This window comes from Brienomyrus brachyistius, chromosome 23 (genome assembly GCF_023856365.1).
Source record: "Brienomyrus brachyistius isolate T26 chromosome 23, BBRACH_0.4, whole genome shotgun sequence".
Taxonomy (NCBI): domain Eukaryota; kingdom Metazoa; phylum Chordata; class Actinopteri; order Osteoglossiformes; family Mormyridae; genus Brienomyrus; species Brienomyrus brachyistius.
In genome coordinates this window covers 14,716,122-14,735,110 of record NC_064555.1, presented here as the reverse complement: position 1 = coordinate 14,735,110, position 18,989 = coordinate 14,716,122, and the positions used below count along the sequence as shown (strand labels likewise).

General features: G+C 44.2%; 1 protein-coding gene across 1 annotated transcript; it reads left to right on the top strand.

The window, feature by feature from the left end:
* The first annotated feature begins 700 nt into the window (after nucleotides 1-700).
* On the top strand, nucleotides 701-14,275 carry mfsd2ab (major facilitator superfamily domain containing 2ab). Its single transcript, XM_048993484.1, has 14 exons — nucleotides 701-917; nucleotides 2,798-2,923; nucleotides 4,212-4,336; nucleotides 9,083-9,206; nucleotides 9,340-9,418; nucleotides 9,596-9,771; nucleotides 10,016-10,106; nucleotides 10,462-10,583; nucleotides 10,715-10,798; nucleotides 12,484-12,567; nucleotides 12,844-12,956; nucleotides 13,059-13,202; nucleotides 13,432-13,608; nucleotides 13,965-14,275. The coding sequence occupies exons 1-14, from the start codon at nucleotides 825-827 to the stop codon at nucleotides 14,011-14,013; spliced, it is 1,587 nt and encodes a 528-aa protein (XP_048849441.1). The 5' UTR covers nucleotides 701-824; the 3' UTR covers nucleotides 14,014-14,275.
* Nucleotides 14,276-18,989: the final 4,714 nt, after the last annotated feature.

Below are 18,989 nucleotides of genomic sequence, written 5' to 3'. Positions count from 1 at the left end.
TTTTAAGCCCAATGAAGCGTATAATGCTAGCAACACTGTATTAGCGCCTACAGCTGCAAAGAAGATATTATTAAACAATTTTCTTTAGAAAATCTTATCCTGGACAGAGAACAAGGCAGCGTCCACCCTGAATGGGGGGCTAGTCTGCTACAGGACACACACCAAAAGCAGACAATTCCGACGCTACAGAAGGAAAAGGCAGTGTGCAGAGAATAGGCAAATCTATAATTGAGTCTAGGGAAACCTAGAACCCACTGAAACATAATAATCCATCCATCCATTCATCCATCCATCCATCCATCCATCCATTTTCTATACCCACTTCTACACAGGGTTGTGTGGGGTTGGAGCCTATCCTGTATAATAATAATAATAATAATAATTATTATTATTATTATTATTTTATTAGTGTTGTTGTTGCTATATGAATGACAGCAACAACAATAATTCATACAAATACATAATACAATAATAATACATAATTGAGGCGTTTTCATGTTCCCTAAATCACAGTGTCTGTATATTTTCCATATGAGCTGAGCTGTGGATTGATATCATTCTGTGCTTGATAAGTATTTACGGAAAATGAATGGAGAACATCTATTAAAAACTAGACTGGAGGAAATTTATAAGGAAAGGAGGGTTAGTAAGGATGACGTGCGGGAAGGGGCGTGGCCGGGGCAGCCGCTACTTCAGTAATGAAGCGCGGCTGCTCGCCCAGTGTCGCCAGTAGCGTGTGAACCCGCCTTTCCAAGCAAGTTTGAGCGCTGAAAACCTACAGCAGCCCGTCTATTCAGCACTTCTTATACAATTTTTACAGCAGTATGGTGAGAAGAGAAGGAGATGACACATATTCCGCCACTAATTTGTTACACAAAAAAGGCATTTGGACGAATGGGATCAAATTTGCCAGTAAGGTAAGTCTACGTATCACTTGGTATGTGGTATTAAAAGGTCAGCGAATTGTGGGAAAGCAAATTATGGAAAAATGTAAGTAGAGTGACTGAATTAATTGTAACTTGGATGGAGGTAATAACGAACTGTTCGTTACTGTGTAGCATGTGAGCCGTATGACTATCCGTACCGAACGCCGGAGTCCGTTTCATTCAGTCTGAGGGGAAAAAACGCGTTTCCTCCGAGTCAGGATTGATTTAGAAAAAATCCGTAAAGCCGTACAAGATGATTATGTTTTAAAATGTTTTGTGGTAGTAAAGAGAAACATAACAGGAGTAGGTTTTCCTTAGGCTGCCGGGGGCTACGTGTCACTGTGAGAGTGAATGAGCTTCGCTTGGGTTAGACAGTCACCAACCCATTAAAATGTAGTCAGGTCACCTAAACACTCATTATTGTTGGTATTGTAACTAATACTTGTTATTAATCTTTTACTAATTCTCATGTATTTTCTTTTATGCCTTTATTTTCCTCCACGCCTGAGTTCACTTGTTGCCCGTTTAAAATACTACACGGCAGCTTCATAGATTATTTTTTTTTTAATTGTAAGATTTATATTCAGTATAATAAATGAAAATATGTGCTACGCTGAACATACCACATACATTCAAAAAAAGAGAATGTATCGGTGCTTAGTTTGGATTCTTCCCGGAGCGAATTTTTTGTGGTTTCCGGCTTGCTGTAGTAAAACGACCACGTAGCGATCGGGTGGTAGGTAAGTTCACGTCCTTGAACTGCTATGATTCCTACGAATGAAACCCAAAGTGTATGCCTTTGAAATTAACTGGAATGTTTTTAATGAGAACTTTTGTAGCTGTGGTGGAAACCCCATGAAAGTTATGGATTTAAGGGGTTTTTTTTTTAACAGCTAAAACAAAAACCTTTAAAAAAACCCAACATTGAAGAATCACACATTCAACACAACAGTAATTCTTCTGATCCGTAGTATGAGTTGTAGCATTCAAACTATTAGATCTACTGATGAGTGATGTAGACATTGCAGCCGTCAGTAAACGAGCTCGGACCCGGTCCTGTTCATGGGGTATTTTGTTCAGTTTGACTCCCATCCAGGCCATCTGTATATTTCGTTGTTCTGTATTAATGTCCATGGGCCATCTGTCTCCATAAAGTTGTGAGCTATTGTCCAGGTCTCCAACCGTGATAATGATGTTACTTCAATCATCTAGAGGGCACCTTAACTGTTAACACGCATGTGCACACCGGCACACATGCCTACGTTTGGAGTCCACCCATTATATTTGCTGTGGGGGTGGGCGAATGGATTTTATCGATCATATCGGTGATATGCAAGTCCGAGAGATCAGAATGTTGTTGGCTTGTTCGGTCCTGTGGGTGTGTCTCGGGTCCTCGTGGCCCTGATGTGGTATTAAACACTAGGCTGACGAATGGAAAGCTGGCGGAGGTGTTGTGGGAGGAGCGTGCCACACTCCGGAAGCGTGCGGAGAAACTTGGGAGGAACCTGGTGCTCTTTTGTTGTCATTTATGGCATTAGGTTGATGTGTGGCGAATTGGATGTCTGAAACCACAGCTGAGTTCTGATAAGTTGGGCCATCCACTTAGTTTCATAAGATTCCCCCCTCCCCAAAACAGAGAGCCCAATCCAGGAACACATCCAAATGTCCCAAGGTTAAATGTGTGAGATGCTGCCAGGCCGGCCCATAAATATATGAACTTTGCACTGTCTTGGATCCACACCGTACAAGACCATGACCTTTGAATAAAGTTTTTATTTTTTTCCTTCTCCCCTCAGTCGGGTGCACTCATACTTGTTTCTATATTTCAGACCTCAATTAACTCCTCTTAATTTCTACCCCCCCCTCCCCAGGGAGAAGAGAAGAGGGGCTTGTCAGTGTGCAATAAGCTTTGCTATGCAGCCGGAGGTGCTCCATACCAGATCACAGGATGTGTGCTGGGATTCTTCCTGCAGATTTACCTTCTCGATGTGGCACAGGTGAGCTCTCCGCCAGCACCAGCCCATCTACTCCACACACCTTTTTTTTTTTTTTTTTTTTAACAACCATTGCTATTGGTCATAGTCCTGTTAAGTCTCAGCGCAGCCAGGTTCCTTCTGAAAGCAAGCTTAGCATCTTTCCAGTAGTTGTTGCCACACATCACTTTACTGAGGATAATGTGTTCTATCACAATGGCTTTGGGACTCTCACAATGTTCAGGCTCTGATTAAGCATCAACTGCTTGCTGAATATAAACAGGACAGATTCCACGTTCCCCTGGCGGCAAAAGGAAGAAGTTCTCTTTGTTGAACGCTGAGGGGAATAATCCAAGAGGTCATTGACCTCACCCAATACAACCAATACACACACAAATTTGTTTTGGAGGGTAAAAAGAGACCTTTCTGTGATTGTTGGAAATGGGTAACTCGGTCTTAATAGTTGTGTGTTAATTAAGTGTTTCCGCAGATTTAAAAGCTACAGGGATATTGCATTAAATTATTTCGCATTAGTTCGATTTGTGGTTTTCTCAGGCCAGTTTTTTTTTTTTTAGTTTATTAAAGAATTAGCTGTATTTTGGCTTTACACAATTTATTCCATTACAAATGTATCTGTATATGTGAAGTCTGTTTAGTTTTTAAGATTATCATTTAACTGTAGGCACCCTTTAAAGGACTGCTGTCTGTTTCTAAAGTACCTGTAGTTCATCTGTTTACCCATACCACAGTTGTGGTACAATCTACCAGGCTCCTGAGCCGTTCCAGCCGTTACTGTTTTGAAATTGGCTGCAGAGGTGTCTTTCCTCAAGTAACTGGCTTTTCCTGGCATGGTTACTCTGTCATATGCCCTTGAGCTTAATGGTAATGACCAGCTCGTTTGCCTGTGAAAGGCCTGACCTTTAGTTCACTTATTGTGCGCTTTGAAGCATTTGTCCCAGATCGCCTCGTCTGCGATGCCGTAGGCTGACTCTTGGACATAATTTAAATTAACCAAACCAAAGAAAAGCAATTAAATGAATTTGTGTGCTTTAAGCTAGAATGATATCAGTTCAACGCTGGTAGACATTATGGTTTGACCTTTTTCCACTGCGATTTTTATGCCTTTGCAGCAGCAGTTTACAGAGGGGACCTTACCTTACACAGCATTGTCCTTTGAGTAATGAGTCTAGGTCTAAGGCCCCCGCACCTGGGAGTGAGTGTGAGGTGGTTGGTGTCCTGTGCCTCGAACCCGCTCAGTATAACGAAGAATCTCACGCAACCCCCCCCCCTCCTCCCTCTGTCTTTCCTACAGCTGGATCCTTTCTACGCCTCAATAATCCTGTTTGTGGGTCGAGCTTGGGATGCAGTGACGGACCCCTTGATCGGTTTTCTGGTCAGCCGGAGTCCCTGGACCCGCTTCGGCAGGATGATGCCCTGGTACGTGCCCTGTATCTATGACTCCGCCTCCCTCGGTTCTGTACTTTTGGTACTTTGAGTGAGTACATGGTACGTCATGTGACACAGATTTTTGTCATGTGACCTGGTCTAGTTCTATGCATACCCATGTCATGGAGCGGGGTGTGTTTCTGATCCAGGATTACTTTGTAACTGATTAACCAGAGCCCAGTCACCTTAATGTCGCAAGCTTGCCGCCTGAAACACCAAGCTAAATTTCAGTCTTTGGAAGCCATCGGTGAGTCAGTGTCAGCTTGGTTGATCATGGTTGCTCTCCACTGATTCCATTTTGCCCAGTTTAGTATGTTGAATCGCTGTCAGCTAGTCAGCTTATCTGAGCGAGCTCTTTGATTGGGCTGCATATTAAGTCGTCTCCAGCCTTGCCGGCGTGCTCCAGCGCAAATGATCGTTATGAACGGGAGCCGACGTCCGCTGACGGGAATTCGACCGTTTCCTTGGTGTATGCCCAGCGCATGCACTGTACCCTGAGCTGTCTGGCTTTTACTGTGCCCTTCAGATAGGCAGTCACAGTGCGCAGAAGAGAGCAGCAGAACTGATCTGCTGAAATTGTCCTGTCCAGAAAAAAAAATTAGCTCCTAATAAGTACCTGTAAAGACATGCTGGTCAAAAGCCAGAGGGAGATTTATTCCGGGGTTTGTGAATTCTGCAACCTCAGCATTGGGGGGGGGTTTCTGGGATGCCATCTTTGACCGTGAGGCATGCCAGCACTCTGAATAGCTATTTTTGTGTTGGGAGACCGATTGGGGGGCTGAAGAGGATTGGCTGTTCTTAAGCTGCCTCCTTCAGTGAATTTCAGGATTGGCTTCTTACTCAGGTTCATTACTGTGTCCTCCTCATTGTCTGAGGGTCTGTATGTCTTCTGTTTCTCAGTCAAAGGCTGGTAGTGGTTGCCTTTACCTGAGGAAATTTTGCTACACGCTATGACGTGAAGCTATTTCGCAAGAACAACAAAAATTTGCATAGTGTCTGTTCGGTATAAATCCCACCATTTGTATGGTCGGATGGACAGAACCGTTGTCTTTGCTGAAGTGTTGCACTTAGATCCAGTGGGTGTCCCTGTGATTGTATCTACAGAGAGCCTAGCATATAATAGCTAAGCAGTTAGTCTGCAGGAATATATTGTTCTCAAACGGTCTTTGGACGAAATCTGATGGGATGACTTCAGCATTGAAACGGCACACAAGACTAAAGCAGCCTCTGTATTTTAGAGGGGAAGCCTGCATTGTGCAAAGTGATGCCGTTCAGCGTTGTCTGTAATCAAGCATGTATCACACACTTGGTTTACTGGGAGGTCGCCTTTGGGGTAGTGGGGGGGGTGATGGACATTATTATTAAGAACATTATTTGATCTGTTTAGTCTCTTGAGGCAGAATAGAGCCTTTCTCAGGAATTGGGTGCAAGGGGGTAACTGGAAGTCGCTGTCTTCCAAAGAACAGGATGTTGGGGACCCTCCCAGCTCTGGGGGAATGGTGACGGAAGTGTGTGTCGTCGAGTCCGGTTCTAATGAAACATGTCGTAATGAGCATCCTGCACCAAACCCAGCTTCCCTCCTGATTTGAGATGCGCTGCAGAGAAGCGCTTGTTCCCTGAAGCAGTCCTGACTTGGTTTTAGCGTCTCTTCCCCATTATGTTTTTCCCTGTACATTTATTCTAAGTTTGATTTAAGGTTTAGTGGTTGACTTGATTGTGCCTTGCAAAAATTATAGTGCTGTCACTCAGAATACAACGTGTGACTCACAATAATTATTACACATTTCATGGGATTTATAAATCAAGTGGTGTCATCATGCATTAAGACTAATTATAAAATCGGAAGATAGCACCTACGGGAAGGGAAGTGTTGAGTACTGAACACAGGATTTTTCCCAAAAAAACGAACAAGAATCAGGTGGTGCTACATTCTTGTGTCCTCGTGTATTAGGAATAAAAATCAACTTTAAAAAAAAAAAAAAAAGTGATATGGAGAGATTGAAATAAAGTTTAAGACGTAAGGAACCGGGAAGCCAAGGCACCAGTTTTCCCCTGTGGGCATGGGAAGAGGAAGTTGTGTTAAGCATGTGTGCTGGGGGAAGGGCTTCACCGTGATTGGTCCAGCCCACAACACACCACTCGCTTTCGCCCAATAACGACTGCCTCGTCCACCCAAAACGTAAGAATGCATGAGGAATCTGGGAGGTTACTACAGTTCAAGCTATCCCGTCGTGGTCTGACTGCTAGGCTCTCTGTCAATTGGCTGATATATTAGTGGGGTAATGTGAATCAGCCCTGTGTAACAGCCCCCCACCCCCAAACCCTACCCCCCAGGCCTGACAGACACAAGTACCAGGCTCTCTGGAAAAAAAAAAATGTTCTCTAGTCATATGAATTTGACACTGTGCTTATCTGTTACATATGACTCCTCAGTCATCTTTTGAATTGGCTTGTTGTAAGAATTAAGAATTCCCGTTCTATTCGTGTCATGCATAACCCTATATTAGTCATTTCACTCTCTCTAGTTTTCCTCAATGCTACACGTGTTCGGTAGATGGCTATGTTAAATGTGCATGTGTTGCGTTTCTCGTTTGTGTTTTGTGTGGGAACCGTTGACTACACACTTCGGTGATGGCAATTTTATTTTTTGAGCACTGGTAAAATCAGTATTTCCTAAGAACTTTTATTTGTTGTCTAATCTGGGCACACAGGAAGTCCCAGATCTCCCACGGATGGCAGCTTTCTGAGTAAACTTCCATCGTGTTAATTAAAATTGACTGCAAGTTGTAAAATATTTTTAAACAAACAGGACTGCTCAGTGGTAGCGAAACCGAATGCTGGGCAAATCTGGACAGAAACAAACTGCAGTAAACATGCTTGGGTTTCGTTGGAACTTTAAATGCAGCTTATAGAATAAGAGCCGGTTAGTTATGGTTATTCTGATCAACCTTAACTGCCAGTTTGTTAGACACGCGTCACCCTGCTGTCAGTGGCACGTCCGCCAGCCAGCTGTGTGTAACAGTTTCACAATCTGCGAGGCTTTAATTACACCAGATGTACCTTTTAGCGCAGTGAAAATTGCGCTTTGAGAATATGGTTTTTGTTACAAAAATCCGTTAAACGCTCTTTCCCAGCAGTGGAAGTAGGCGGTTGAGTAATGTATGAGTGGTGCAGTGTCACTGTAAACTGATCGTAAGGTGGGGTTGGTTAAGTAAAATGAATGGGATACAGTTACCCTAATTACTTGGTGCTGTGCTTTGATTCTGAGCAGTGTTTTCACGCAGCCTATTAGAGGATAGATGTGGGAAGATTTTTCCCATGTGTGGAATAGCTTTGTCACATCACGGTGGATGACTTCACACTCCAGGGTGCTTGCTTTATTTTTTTTGGTCATGGAGCACTAGAAACGTAGCACACCAGTGTGTGATCTAAAACTAGGTTCCTGCCGTACTTGGTAACCGCTTACCAGTGTAGTTTTGTAAGGGATGTGTGTAACTGCGGTTGTACCCTGGGGTGGAGATTAGCCCAGCGTAGGACTCTGACGCACTTGACGACACACACTCAAATTGTGTTACGTAATGCACTGGAATCATGCCTTTGAGTCGTGGAAGAAAACTGTAACAGCTGGACAAAACATTGCCACAGTACAAGAAATGTACCAGTGTCTGATCCATCCCACTACTAGGCAGCCTGGGCTCTCATCTGTCTGCCAGTAATTTACTTCTGCTTTCAAGGGTCATGCAAGACCGGATGGTGTTTTGGTTACCGATCCGGAGTAGATTAGCACAGTGTAGAGAGACCGCTGTGCTGACAAGTGACGTGAACAGTTGTGTCATGTCTGTACTTACCCCCGTCCAGTCCGTTTCCATTACGAGGGAGTGTGGCCTCTGAGGAAGTCGGCAGTGGGGGTTGCTTCAGTGTTTCCATGACGCTCACGTTTCTTACGCGTGAAGACATTTCTGGCCTTTGTTAGGTGACGTGCTCTTGGGAAAGCCAGCGGGGGCAAGCGGGAAATGTTCTGGTCAGGGCAGAAGAGGGACAAGGCTGATGAGGTTAATAATTGGTACACTTTTGCATTGTAAATGCTAGGGGTGTAATGATCATCTGGAACATGTTACAAAGGAAGTGACTCTGGGAGTACGATGGGTGTTGGATTGAAGTTATATTGTGGAAGGATCTGTTTTGCTATAATATGTGGAATAGTGCAGGTTTGTGGTTCAACCTTACACCAGAAGGTTATACATTCAAATTCCAGGTACTGCGCTTGTGCTTTTCCCAGATTTTTGTTTATACAATGTTGAATTTATGGTTATTTGCAAGCCTTGCGTTGATAAGCTGGTTTGGCTACATCTAACAAAAAAGCAGTTTAGTTTTGAGTGTTATAACACAAGTTCCTCTGTCTCTGGTCCCTCGGATGCATAATTAGCAGTTGAATAATTTTAGTTTTGTGTCAGATTCTAAAGCTTCTATAGCTCAACAAGTAAAGTGGTGTGCTACCAACACAGAGGTTGTGGGTTCATATCCTAGGGGTGTGCACAAATTGTAGCCCTTCCCTCTACTGTGAACTTCGATCAGGTAAATGAGTAAATGTGTAATGCATTGTGACACTGATTTTTGCTTCAACTTTAACCAACTTTGTTTTATTTTTGTATGTGTTTTTTTACACACCTTGTCATTGCATTAACTTCTCGTTAACTTCAGGCTCATTCATCCAGTTGTCTCATTCATCTCCCTCAGGATCGTATTGTCCACTCCTCTGGCGGTGATGTCCTACTTCTTGATCTGGTACGTCCCCCCTGTCGAGAAAGGCAAGGTCGCCTGGTACCTGGTTTTCTACTGCCTCTTCCAAACTCTACAAACGGTGAGTTTCAAACATCTGCCCACCTGGCCCGATTCCCCCATGCAGACATTTTGCGTCAATGTATTGTGTTACTTGGCCTGTGTAGGGGCCGGATAGTCGGCCCTGATGACTGAGGTCCTGTTTCACCCGTCAGTGCTTCCATGTTCCCTACTCCGCCCTTACGATGTTCATCAGCTCCGAGCAGAAAGAGAGGGACTCCGCCACTGCATACCGTAAGTTCCACTGCAACTGAGTGATGGCGAGAGGTGACAGCCCTTACTCACGTTGCAAGCCCCTTATCACAGCACTATCGCCATACTTCCAGGCATTCCTAGATAAATTGGGTTGTCTCGGATACATTATCTGATTATGGGTCTCCTTGCTTATTCGTGTTTCCTTGTATCTCACAGGAATGACCGTAGAAGTAATGGGAACACTGGTGGGCACAGCGATCCAGGGCCAGATAGTGGGAGGAGCCACTGCTCCTTGCATCCCAGTGACGACTGACAGCGTCCAGGACTTGAACTCCACCGGCCTGCAAGTTGGCTTGGATGTCAACGTCTCTCATATATCTCTGGACCAGACGGTATGAGCTCTTTAAGGTGCTTTGGAGCAAAGTTCTCCTGTTTGAAGGTTTTGTGTAAATGCTTTATATTATTCCACAGTGTGTCTGCTTACCTTTAGTACTTTTTGCATATCAGCGAGTTGCTGTTTTGCATATTAATTATGACACATCACTATTTTGAATCGCAAGGCCAGCTAAAGGCATGCCTCTCTTTTTTTGCTATAATAAAATAACGTTTCCTTCCTATTTGCTTCCGCCCCGGCAGAAAACAGCCTACATGATCGGCTCTGCTGTCATCTGCGGCATCTACGTCCTCTGTGCAGTCATTTTGTTCTTTGGTGTGAGAGAACACAAAGGTAAGAGGTATCTTTCCTTCCTTTCTGTTTTCTGTTCTTTGAGCTACGTGTCCATCCTGCTTACGCACGATGAGTACAGGCATCATGCCCCTCAGCATTCTGGGAATGGTGGCAGCCCTCCCATTCCAAGCAACAGTAAATGTGGGCCTGATTTAGCCCACCATGAAACTGCTGGTCTGCGCGTGGCAGGTGTCGTGTCTTTTGGTTAAGCACGGTGTGTTTCTGAAGCACAAGCCGACCAGCAACCACGATATACCACACTGGGCAGGCTGCCATTAGCGCATGCTGGGGGTGAGCAGCCACATTTTCCAATAGCCATGTACACTGAATTCTGGTCCTTTCTTCCCCTTCTCAGAACTGGGCCGATTGAAGTCGGACCGTTCCATGTCGTTCCTCCAAGGGCTGCGCCTGGTCATGAGTCATGGGCCGTACGCTAAGCTTGTCATGGGTTTCCTCTTTACCTCCCTGGCCTTTATGGTACGTTCTGCCTTTTAAACTTAGTGTTACAATATGACTGAAACGGACATCCTTCACAGGCTGCCACGTGATGCAGCTTCTTTTGCAATCTTGTCGGCTAACCTTTTTGCTTTTGTCTGCCCCCCGAACAGCTCCTTGAAGGAAACTTTGCACTGTTTTGCAGCTATACACTGGGCTTCAGAAATGACTTTCAGAACATTCTCCTTGTTATTATGGTAAGACCTGGTTGTGAGAAGGACCGAAGGTAACGGTAGATTCAGTGCTGCCAAAAAAGGATTATTCTAATCCTCATACAGTTTTTATGGAGCAAAGCCTCTTGGTGTATGAGACTCTCAAATCATTCATGATGCTCCATTTTATAATATTTTCTACTTAACGTTTTCAGTGCTAGCTGTGAACATACTGCCCCAGATATCACTTGGCGCTCTTAACAGATGCCGTTATTCATTTAGATGTCAATAAATGGGGGGGGGGGGGGGGGTGTAAAGGGTGGTGTTCTTACCAACACATCAGAACTCATTTTGCAGGGATGGACACATGAACTTCATTTTCCTTGCTGTAGGATGTTGAAGGGGAGCTGGTTTTCTGAGAAATCACACTCTTTGTTGTATTGTGGGACAGCCTCTAGGTTGCCATGGTATCCGATTGTTTCTTTTCAAATACCCTCCGGTTTTGTGTTGAAAGCAGGCTTTCTGAGCTGGAGCGCGTCTGGCTGCCCCTTTTTATTGGAGGCAGGCTAGAGAAAACGAGGTCGAAGCTGATTGCACGGTGGGAAGCGATGGAACCTGACCCTCACCTGGCCTGGCAGAGTCTTGTCCTTAGTTACTTAAAAAGCCGGGGGGTGAGAGTGGCTCAGTGGTTTAGGATGCAGTGCCTGTGATTGGAAGGTTGCTAGTTGAAATCCCAAATGGTGACAGAGTGATGTCACCATTGGGCCATCGAGCAAGGTCCTTAACCTGCTCCAGGGATTGTCTGACCCTGCCTTCTCGATTGCATGTTGCTTTGGATAAAAGTGGCAGCAAAGTAAATAAATATGTAAATGAATCCATCAGCCTAAAGACACAGCATGGTGTTTGGAAATAGAGATGATCTCAGGCATTCGTCTCCAAACGTTGTCGTGGTCATTTTCTTAGCTCCTCCTCGGCTAATTTGAGTCAAAAAACTTGTTTGCATCTGTAGTGTCTGTGTGCACCTCGCGATGGGTCAGCGATGCCTGGAGATGTCGAAGGAGTTCCCCTCTTCCCTCATCCATCCTTTCTGGTCAAAGGCTTAATAAATTGGAAATTATATTTATGCAGTCATCAACAATGTCAGGATTCTTCATAAGACTTTAAATCTCCTAGAAATTTTACTTGGGCGTGGAGGGATATCTGTTCCATTGTTTCAGTAAGATATCCTGTGTTAACGAGTCCTAAAACTGGTTTAGTTGCCTACAACCAGGGTCATTATTGTTAACAAAAACTTAAATAAAACATTTTCATAAACTGAAATAGAATTAGATCTGAAATAAATTTAAAAACAACTAAATGAAAACTGTAAATATTGCTTCCCAAATTAACTGAAATGCACAATACTTTACAGTTTTAAAATATTTAGTTTATCTTTAGTGACCAGTAATACCTGGGACACGTTTTGTCCGTTTTCAGGACATTTACGCATAATGTGCACTTTGTGTTAATGTGGGCTTCTCTAAAGACCACGTCCATAAAACAGCTGTATAACTTTTCAGTCTGTCCCTAGAAATATCAGTTCTAAACCTGAAACAAATAAATATATAAAAACTAAATGGAAATGTACCACAAGGAAAAAACGAATGATTTCAAATGAAAATGTAAAAATAGCTTTAAAAGCAAAAAACAAGTGTCCAGGACAGCCGTCCTTAATCCGCGATCTCTTCCAGCTCTCCGCTACCCTGATGATCCCTTTCTGGCACTGGTTCTTGACGAAGTTCGGAAAGAAGACGGCAGTGTTCCTAGGCACCGCGGTGAGCACCGCCGCGTCGTTGCCAGAATTTTCCCCTACGCTTTGAGCGTGAATTATATGACACATGCCCTGAAGTGTTAACTAGACAATCGTGAATTTATAGGTTGTTTACTCTGTCAGTGTGCTGACTGAGGCCTTTTTTTGGCATCAGTGGTAGCCCCAGCCTGTGAGAATGGCACTAAGTCTAATCTTAATTCACGTTCCATAGTCAGGATTTTACAAGCAGAGGGGAATTCTGGGTAAAGTCTTCCCTGTATTTTGTTTTGCGCCCATCCAGTCAGTCATTCCTTTCATGATCCTGCTGGTCTGCGTGAGGAGCAGCCTCATCGTGACATACGTGTTGACCTTTGCCGCTGGTGCCAGTGTGGCGGCTGCCTTCCTCTTGCCATGGTGAGTCGGAGCCCGGACTGGGCCTCTATTAAAGTGTCTGTCTGTGGGGTTTTTCCGGTTGTGCCCAACCCAGGCCACACAAGTCCCTCCCTCTGCCCACAGGTCCATGCTCCCTGACGTGATTGATGACTTCCAGGTGAAGAACCCGGGCTCTCGCGGCCACGAGGCCATCTTCTACTCCTTCTACGTCTTCTTTACCAAGTTTGCCTCTGGCATCTCCCTGGGCATTTCCACTCTGAGCCTTAAGTAAGAGACTAAAGCTTTATTTCGGTTTGGCGGAATGCTGCGCGTCTGGGCCGTAGTGAGAGATGCTTGATATCGAATGAGAAACTGCTCATTCCAATTTATGCAAAAGTATCCGAATATCTGTGGCTTTTATAGTCACATGTCAACAAAATGGCCAAAGAGAGTAACATGATCTGTAGAAGTCGCTGCTCCCTCCTGAAGGGATTCCTTATCCCTCTCTGTCCTTCAGATTCGCAGGGTATGTGACCAGAGGCTGCTCCCAGCCAGACGCCGTGCACTTAACCCTGAAGTTGCTGGTATCGGCCGCACCCATCACGCTAATCCTTCTGGGCCTCCTCATATTCTTGGTGTACCCCATCAACGAGGAGGTCCGTCAAGGCAACCGCAAGCTGCTGCAGGAGCTCAGGTGAGGGGTCTTGCTCCCACCCCAGCCCTGTCGGTTTGGTTGGATCTTGTTGCTCGGTTTAGGGTCTCTCTCAAGGTGTCCAGCATTAATGCCTTGGGAAGTTGCTGACTTAAAGGCTAAGCTTGTGTCCCAGATCCTGCACATTCACATCCCCGAAAGCTGACTCCTGTGGGTTTACCTTAATTGCTACATTAAATGTTTACAGCACACCGATAGACTATAGAAAGACCGAACCGATTTTGTATACGTGGTCAATGTAATGATGCCGAATGAAGCTCATTGAGCACAGTCTGGTAACGTCAACCAAAGCTACTACTTGTTGGTGACTGACCTACATGCTTGCTGTGGATTTTCAGGGACAGCCAACCGGACTCGGAGGACTCTACTGAGCTGGGAACTGTGTAGGATGCAGGCCACGCCTCCAGCGGAATACTGCAGGAAGGGTGGGGGAGGCTTTGCCTCGAGTGTTGAGCACCAAGTGCTCAACCACATCAAAGGCACTGTGTTGTTCACCAACCCCCCCACCCTCACCAGAGACCTTTGGGGGTCAAGGTCACTCGGGCTTCTCGCTACATGGACCAGCAGGCATTGAGAGATTGTGAGCCCTTACAGACAAAATGCCAATGTTACAAAAGACGTTTCTGGGGTTTTTTTTTTTTTTTTTTTTTGTTTACAATTCTTTTAGTATTTTGGAAATAGCCACAGTTTCCACCAACTGTTACGTGCCTAAGTTCTCAAGCAGAAGTACTGGACAAACCTTGCGCTTCTGAGTAGGTCAGCCACGATGAGCTGAAGTGCACACACCCAGCATCAGTGCTGCTTCGAGAGCCAAATGCCTTTTGGGAAACTGGAAACTTTAAAAATATATGCAAAAAATGTGAAGTCATTCAAGCTGATCTTTTTTTTTTTTTTTTCTCCCTTCATTTGTATTTTTATGCTCAACTTCATTGAGTTGTGGGAAACACCTGGGAAAGATGTTTGGCAGTGGGTGGCATTCCGGATATCCCACTCCGCTGTATTACATACAGTGACATCCAGAATGCCACCCACTGCCAGACATCCCACTCCACTGTGTTACATACAGTGACGTCTGGCAGTGGGTGGCATTCCGGATATCCCATTCCACTGTATTACGTACAGTGACGTCTGGCAGTGGGTGGCATTCCGGATATCCCACTCCGCTGTATTACGTACAGTGACGTCTGGCAGTGGGTGGCATTCTGGATATCCCATTCTGCTGTATTACGTACAGTGACATTTACTGTATCTGTTTCTCCTGCAAGTTTTTTTTCTATTAAATGTAATTGTCATTTTTATGGCAGGCATAAACTACTACATTTAAACTTTTAAGAGGGGGAAAAGATTTGAATTGGCTAATGTGAATGTGCCTCTCCTTTGCAGTTCAATAAACAAACACTAATAACTTCCCACTCAGCTTGGACTGTAAAACTAGGGGAAAAAATGTTTTTCTTGATAGAAGGCTGTTGCACATTTTTATGTGTATATTTTGTATGTGAATTTGTATATATTTCATAACTATAGACCCCAATGTGGAATCAATTGATTCAATAATTGATTTATGTTGTAGTGACTTTTGTGATATAAGTAACTTTTAATAAATGTCGATTGAAGCAGTGTTTCATTCAAATGAATGCGCCCCCCCCCCCCCACCCACAGACACATACACAGTGATGTACATGTGAACTGATTTGTATAACCAGCCCCTTTGGGGAAAAGCTGGAGTGTACTTTCACTTATTGACACAAGATGGCAGCGATGACAATATTGAACACTGGATTCACTGCAGACTATTATACATTGCAGATGGAAGTTTAACTGATGGGGTTTGTTTAAAACTATTAAATTTGTGCAAGGGCTTGTTGGGTAAAAGTGGTCACACTTTCCACTGAGTGTTGATATTTACAGCAGGGTAGTTTTGTGGTTTGTAATTCCATGTTAAATCCGGTTGTTGGAAGCTGTAGGTCAAATTTATCTTCAGCGATTGGGGGTCAACGCCAAAAATGCAATGACTATACTGTGGTCATGGCAAGACCAATCTTGCTGACATGCTTCCCAAGAACAAACTTGGAGCGCAATAAATCATGCGATTGGTTTTGTTTGGCGAGGATGCAACCGATGCATCCTTGATATTTGGGGTGGAGTAAGAATGACATCCAGGGATTTTTACTGTCGCCTGTACTTTTGTTTGTAGTATCAGAACTGGTCTTTGGCAATGGAAGATGATGCCAAATGGGTTCACACAAGTGCAGCCAGGTACACACCTGCACTTGGAGAAACACCCTACCTCTCCCTAAGAGATCTTAACTGCTGGCCAGTTTGTCCGTAACAGATTTAAAAATAGGTGATGGTCTCCCTAGAAGAAATATTAAACAACCCACAGATGGTTTTAAGACTGCTAAAGCAGTCTGCTGTTTACTCGGGCACAATACCAGCAGGAAAAGTCAGTTGAGCATTTAAATAAACCAATAAGGTTTACTAGTTTGATTTGGAATAAAATGTTGGTGGAATACATGTTTGAAGTTCCATAATATTTTTATGTTGCGACGAAGTTAGATCATAGCTATAGATTTCTCCTCTACAAAGATTTATGAGTCTGTTCTTAGTATTTACATGTAATTGTTTCTGTTAATTAGGTGACTACAGGTTAGGCCTCTTTGCCTGTGATTGGAATGTTGTTGGTTTGAATCCTGAATATTCACATGTCCACTGGGCCCCTGAGTGAGACCCTTAACTCCCCCCCCCCCCCCCCCCCGCACTGGCCTCCTGCGTGAGACCCTAAACCCCCCCTTCCCCCCAAATGCTCCAGTGGTGCCCGATAAATGCCTGACCTTTGCTTAGACACAAAGTTTGCTCTAAGATTTTTGTAAAACTGCATGTGTCCTTGTCTCCCAGGAGAGCATGATGGGATATGAGAAAAGGGAAGCAGCACCAGTGTACTTGTGCAAATGCCAATTAAAACATCATTTAATTTCATTTCATTTGAAGGGGTCTGCAGCTCGCCCCTGCTCTGTGCGTGTGCATACCCCATACTCCCCCATACTCCCCCATACTCCCGCATGTCGGGTGTGGCACTGCCGTCTCCAAACTGCCACAGTGTGAGTGTGCGTGCCCTGCCACAAATGGTCTGTCTGTCCAGGGTGTCCACCTGTCCCATGTCTCCCGGGAAAAGCTGCCAAACTCACTGTGAGCCTGTTCTGGAGAAGCAGGTGGGAGACAGCCGTCTTTTCATGATCTATTTCCTGACGATTTATACAATGCTATGAATAAGGCAATAAAATGTTGCATTGAGAATTAATTAGTTTTGGTTATTTTGATCTGGTCATCAAGACAGACGTTAAGTCTGCCTTCTTTTGTATTATATAATTTAAGGTTTCACCTTAGACATTCATATGCCAATGCATAACTAAATAATCATAACCGATTTATATATCACTTATCCTTACAAACGTGTTTCACATTAAGTTAAAAATCCTTGGCATGTTTAAGCTTAAAATCATACATTTTACAGCCCCGAGATGAAGGTGGACCCATGACTGAGTAGCATACATAGCGAATAAGTGCGAATCTGAAGTACATAATATGGTCCTGGGAACGTGGCAGATTTGACTGTTTACGTCTTGAAGGACGCATGGAGGGTGGAGCGGAATGGAGATAAGCAAGGGCAGTTTTGCAGCTTGTTCTGTTTGGTGGGAAGCCGTTGCGGCTGATCTAAGATCAGAATTGTCATGACTTGCTCGTCGGCTCCTCATATGTGCCACGCCCACTGCTTACCCACGTGTGTTTCCCGGATCGTACCCAGCTGTGTCCGTTTACTTTCAATCAGTCCTGTATATTTAAGTCCTGGTCTCCCCAGTTTTCCTTGTCTGTCATTGATGTTAGTCGATGTTCGTGCTTCGTCTTTGGAATAAACCCCAGTTTGACCCGTTTCCCGCCTGCCTGCTCGTTCCTGATCGCTCACGTTGCCTGAGCGATCTTCCGTCCGGCACGTAGCGTGACAAGACTGATGTGGGTTGATTTTCGTAATCTTGTGAGAACCCTGACAGCACTATTCTGGAAAAGTTTTAATTTATTAAAAGTATAAAAGAGAAGGTGGCAGAAATTTATGGCGATGCAACAAACGCATGAATAAGCCAAACGAAACGAAGACCGGAAGGGTATTGCATTCATTTGGGAAAAATCGGTTCTATTTTTCCGAATTAATGACATAATCATCTTGTTTTTACGAGTAATTTTTTTTCTGTTTTACTGAATTCATGAAATAACCTTTCTGTTTTTCCACCATGCACGATCTGTTCAGTTTAATCTGCTTTTATTTCTTTTATTTGTGAGAAATTCATCTTTTCGAGTAGTATCATATAGTTTGTAATCTTTGCGCAGACACCTCAGGATTTTTGGTATGTTTAGGCGTAAAGCCAGTTTCCACCTGTCTGGCATTGCAGTGTTTCTCCTGGATCAGATAAAACAGTATGACATGTGGGGGCGGTTTTAAAGGGGGGGGGGTACTGTAAGTGTTGCCCTTCAGCTTCCCCCTAAATTTTCCAGTTGCTAAAACTGTAATCATAAAAACGCAATCGCCACTACGTCCATAAGTTGCTCAAATCACTGAAACAAACAGGACATGGAGAGATATCAAATAAATGCAATCTTAGGTCCCGCAAAAACGTCGCTAGGGAACTGCGCTACAAAAGCACTTAATTTGGATACGTTTGTTTTTCTGCACCTGTGCAACAGCCATCGCCTTAAGCTGTCTTAAAAAAATGTGGTCAGACGTGACCAGATGCATAAAGCAGAGCGAACCAGAGCTGCACAGTTTTTCACACGAACATAATTTGTTCCTACTGTCGATTATTAAGATAAACTCCGGGAAGTGTTTATTAGAGTTTTTCTTGATTACCTTGGCACATTTCATGAAACATATCTACCGTTCTCAAGATTATAAAAGCATTTATCAAACCATTTCATGCGTACAGCAAAGCACTATGGTTTAACTGCAAAGCCTGCACTTACCCAAAACAATTAGCCCATGTCTGAAAAGCACATATTCCACCAATGAATTAGTCAGTGCCATCGAAATGAAAAGTACCGTTTTAACCAAATGTCAAAATGCTTAGATTACTATTGTCAGTTTGTCAGTGTAAATATGCTCCTAGGCTCCACTATTCTGAATGAGTTGGTTCCCACTTTCTCATTGTCACTGACCAGGGACGGATTATGGGTTGTGTGGGCCCCTGGGCAAAACGTTCGCGAGCCCCCCCCCACAACCACCACAATTCAAGGGCCCTTGGCAGCCAAACACCCTCCCTATAGGGTCAGGGGCCCTTGTAGGCAGAGGATCAAAGAATGTAGGCCCTCTAAAATAG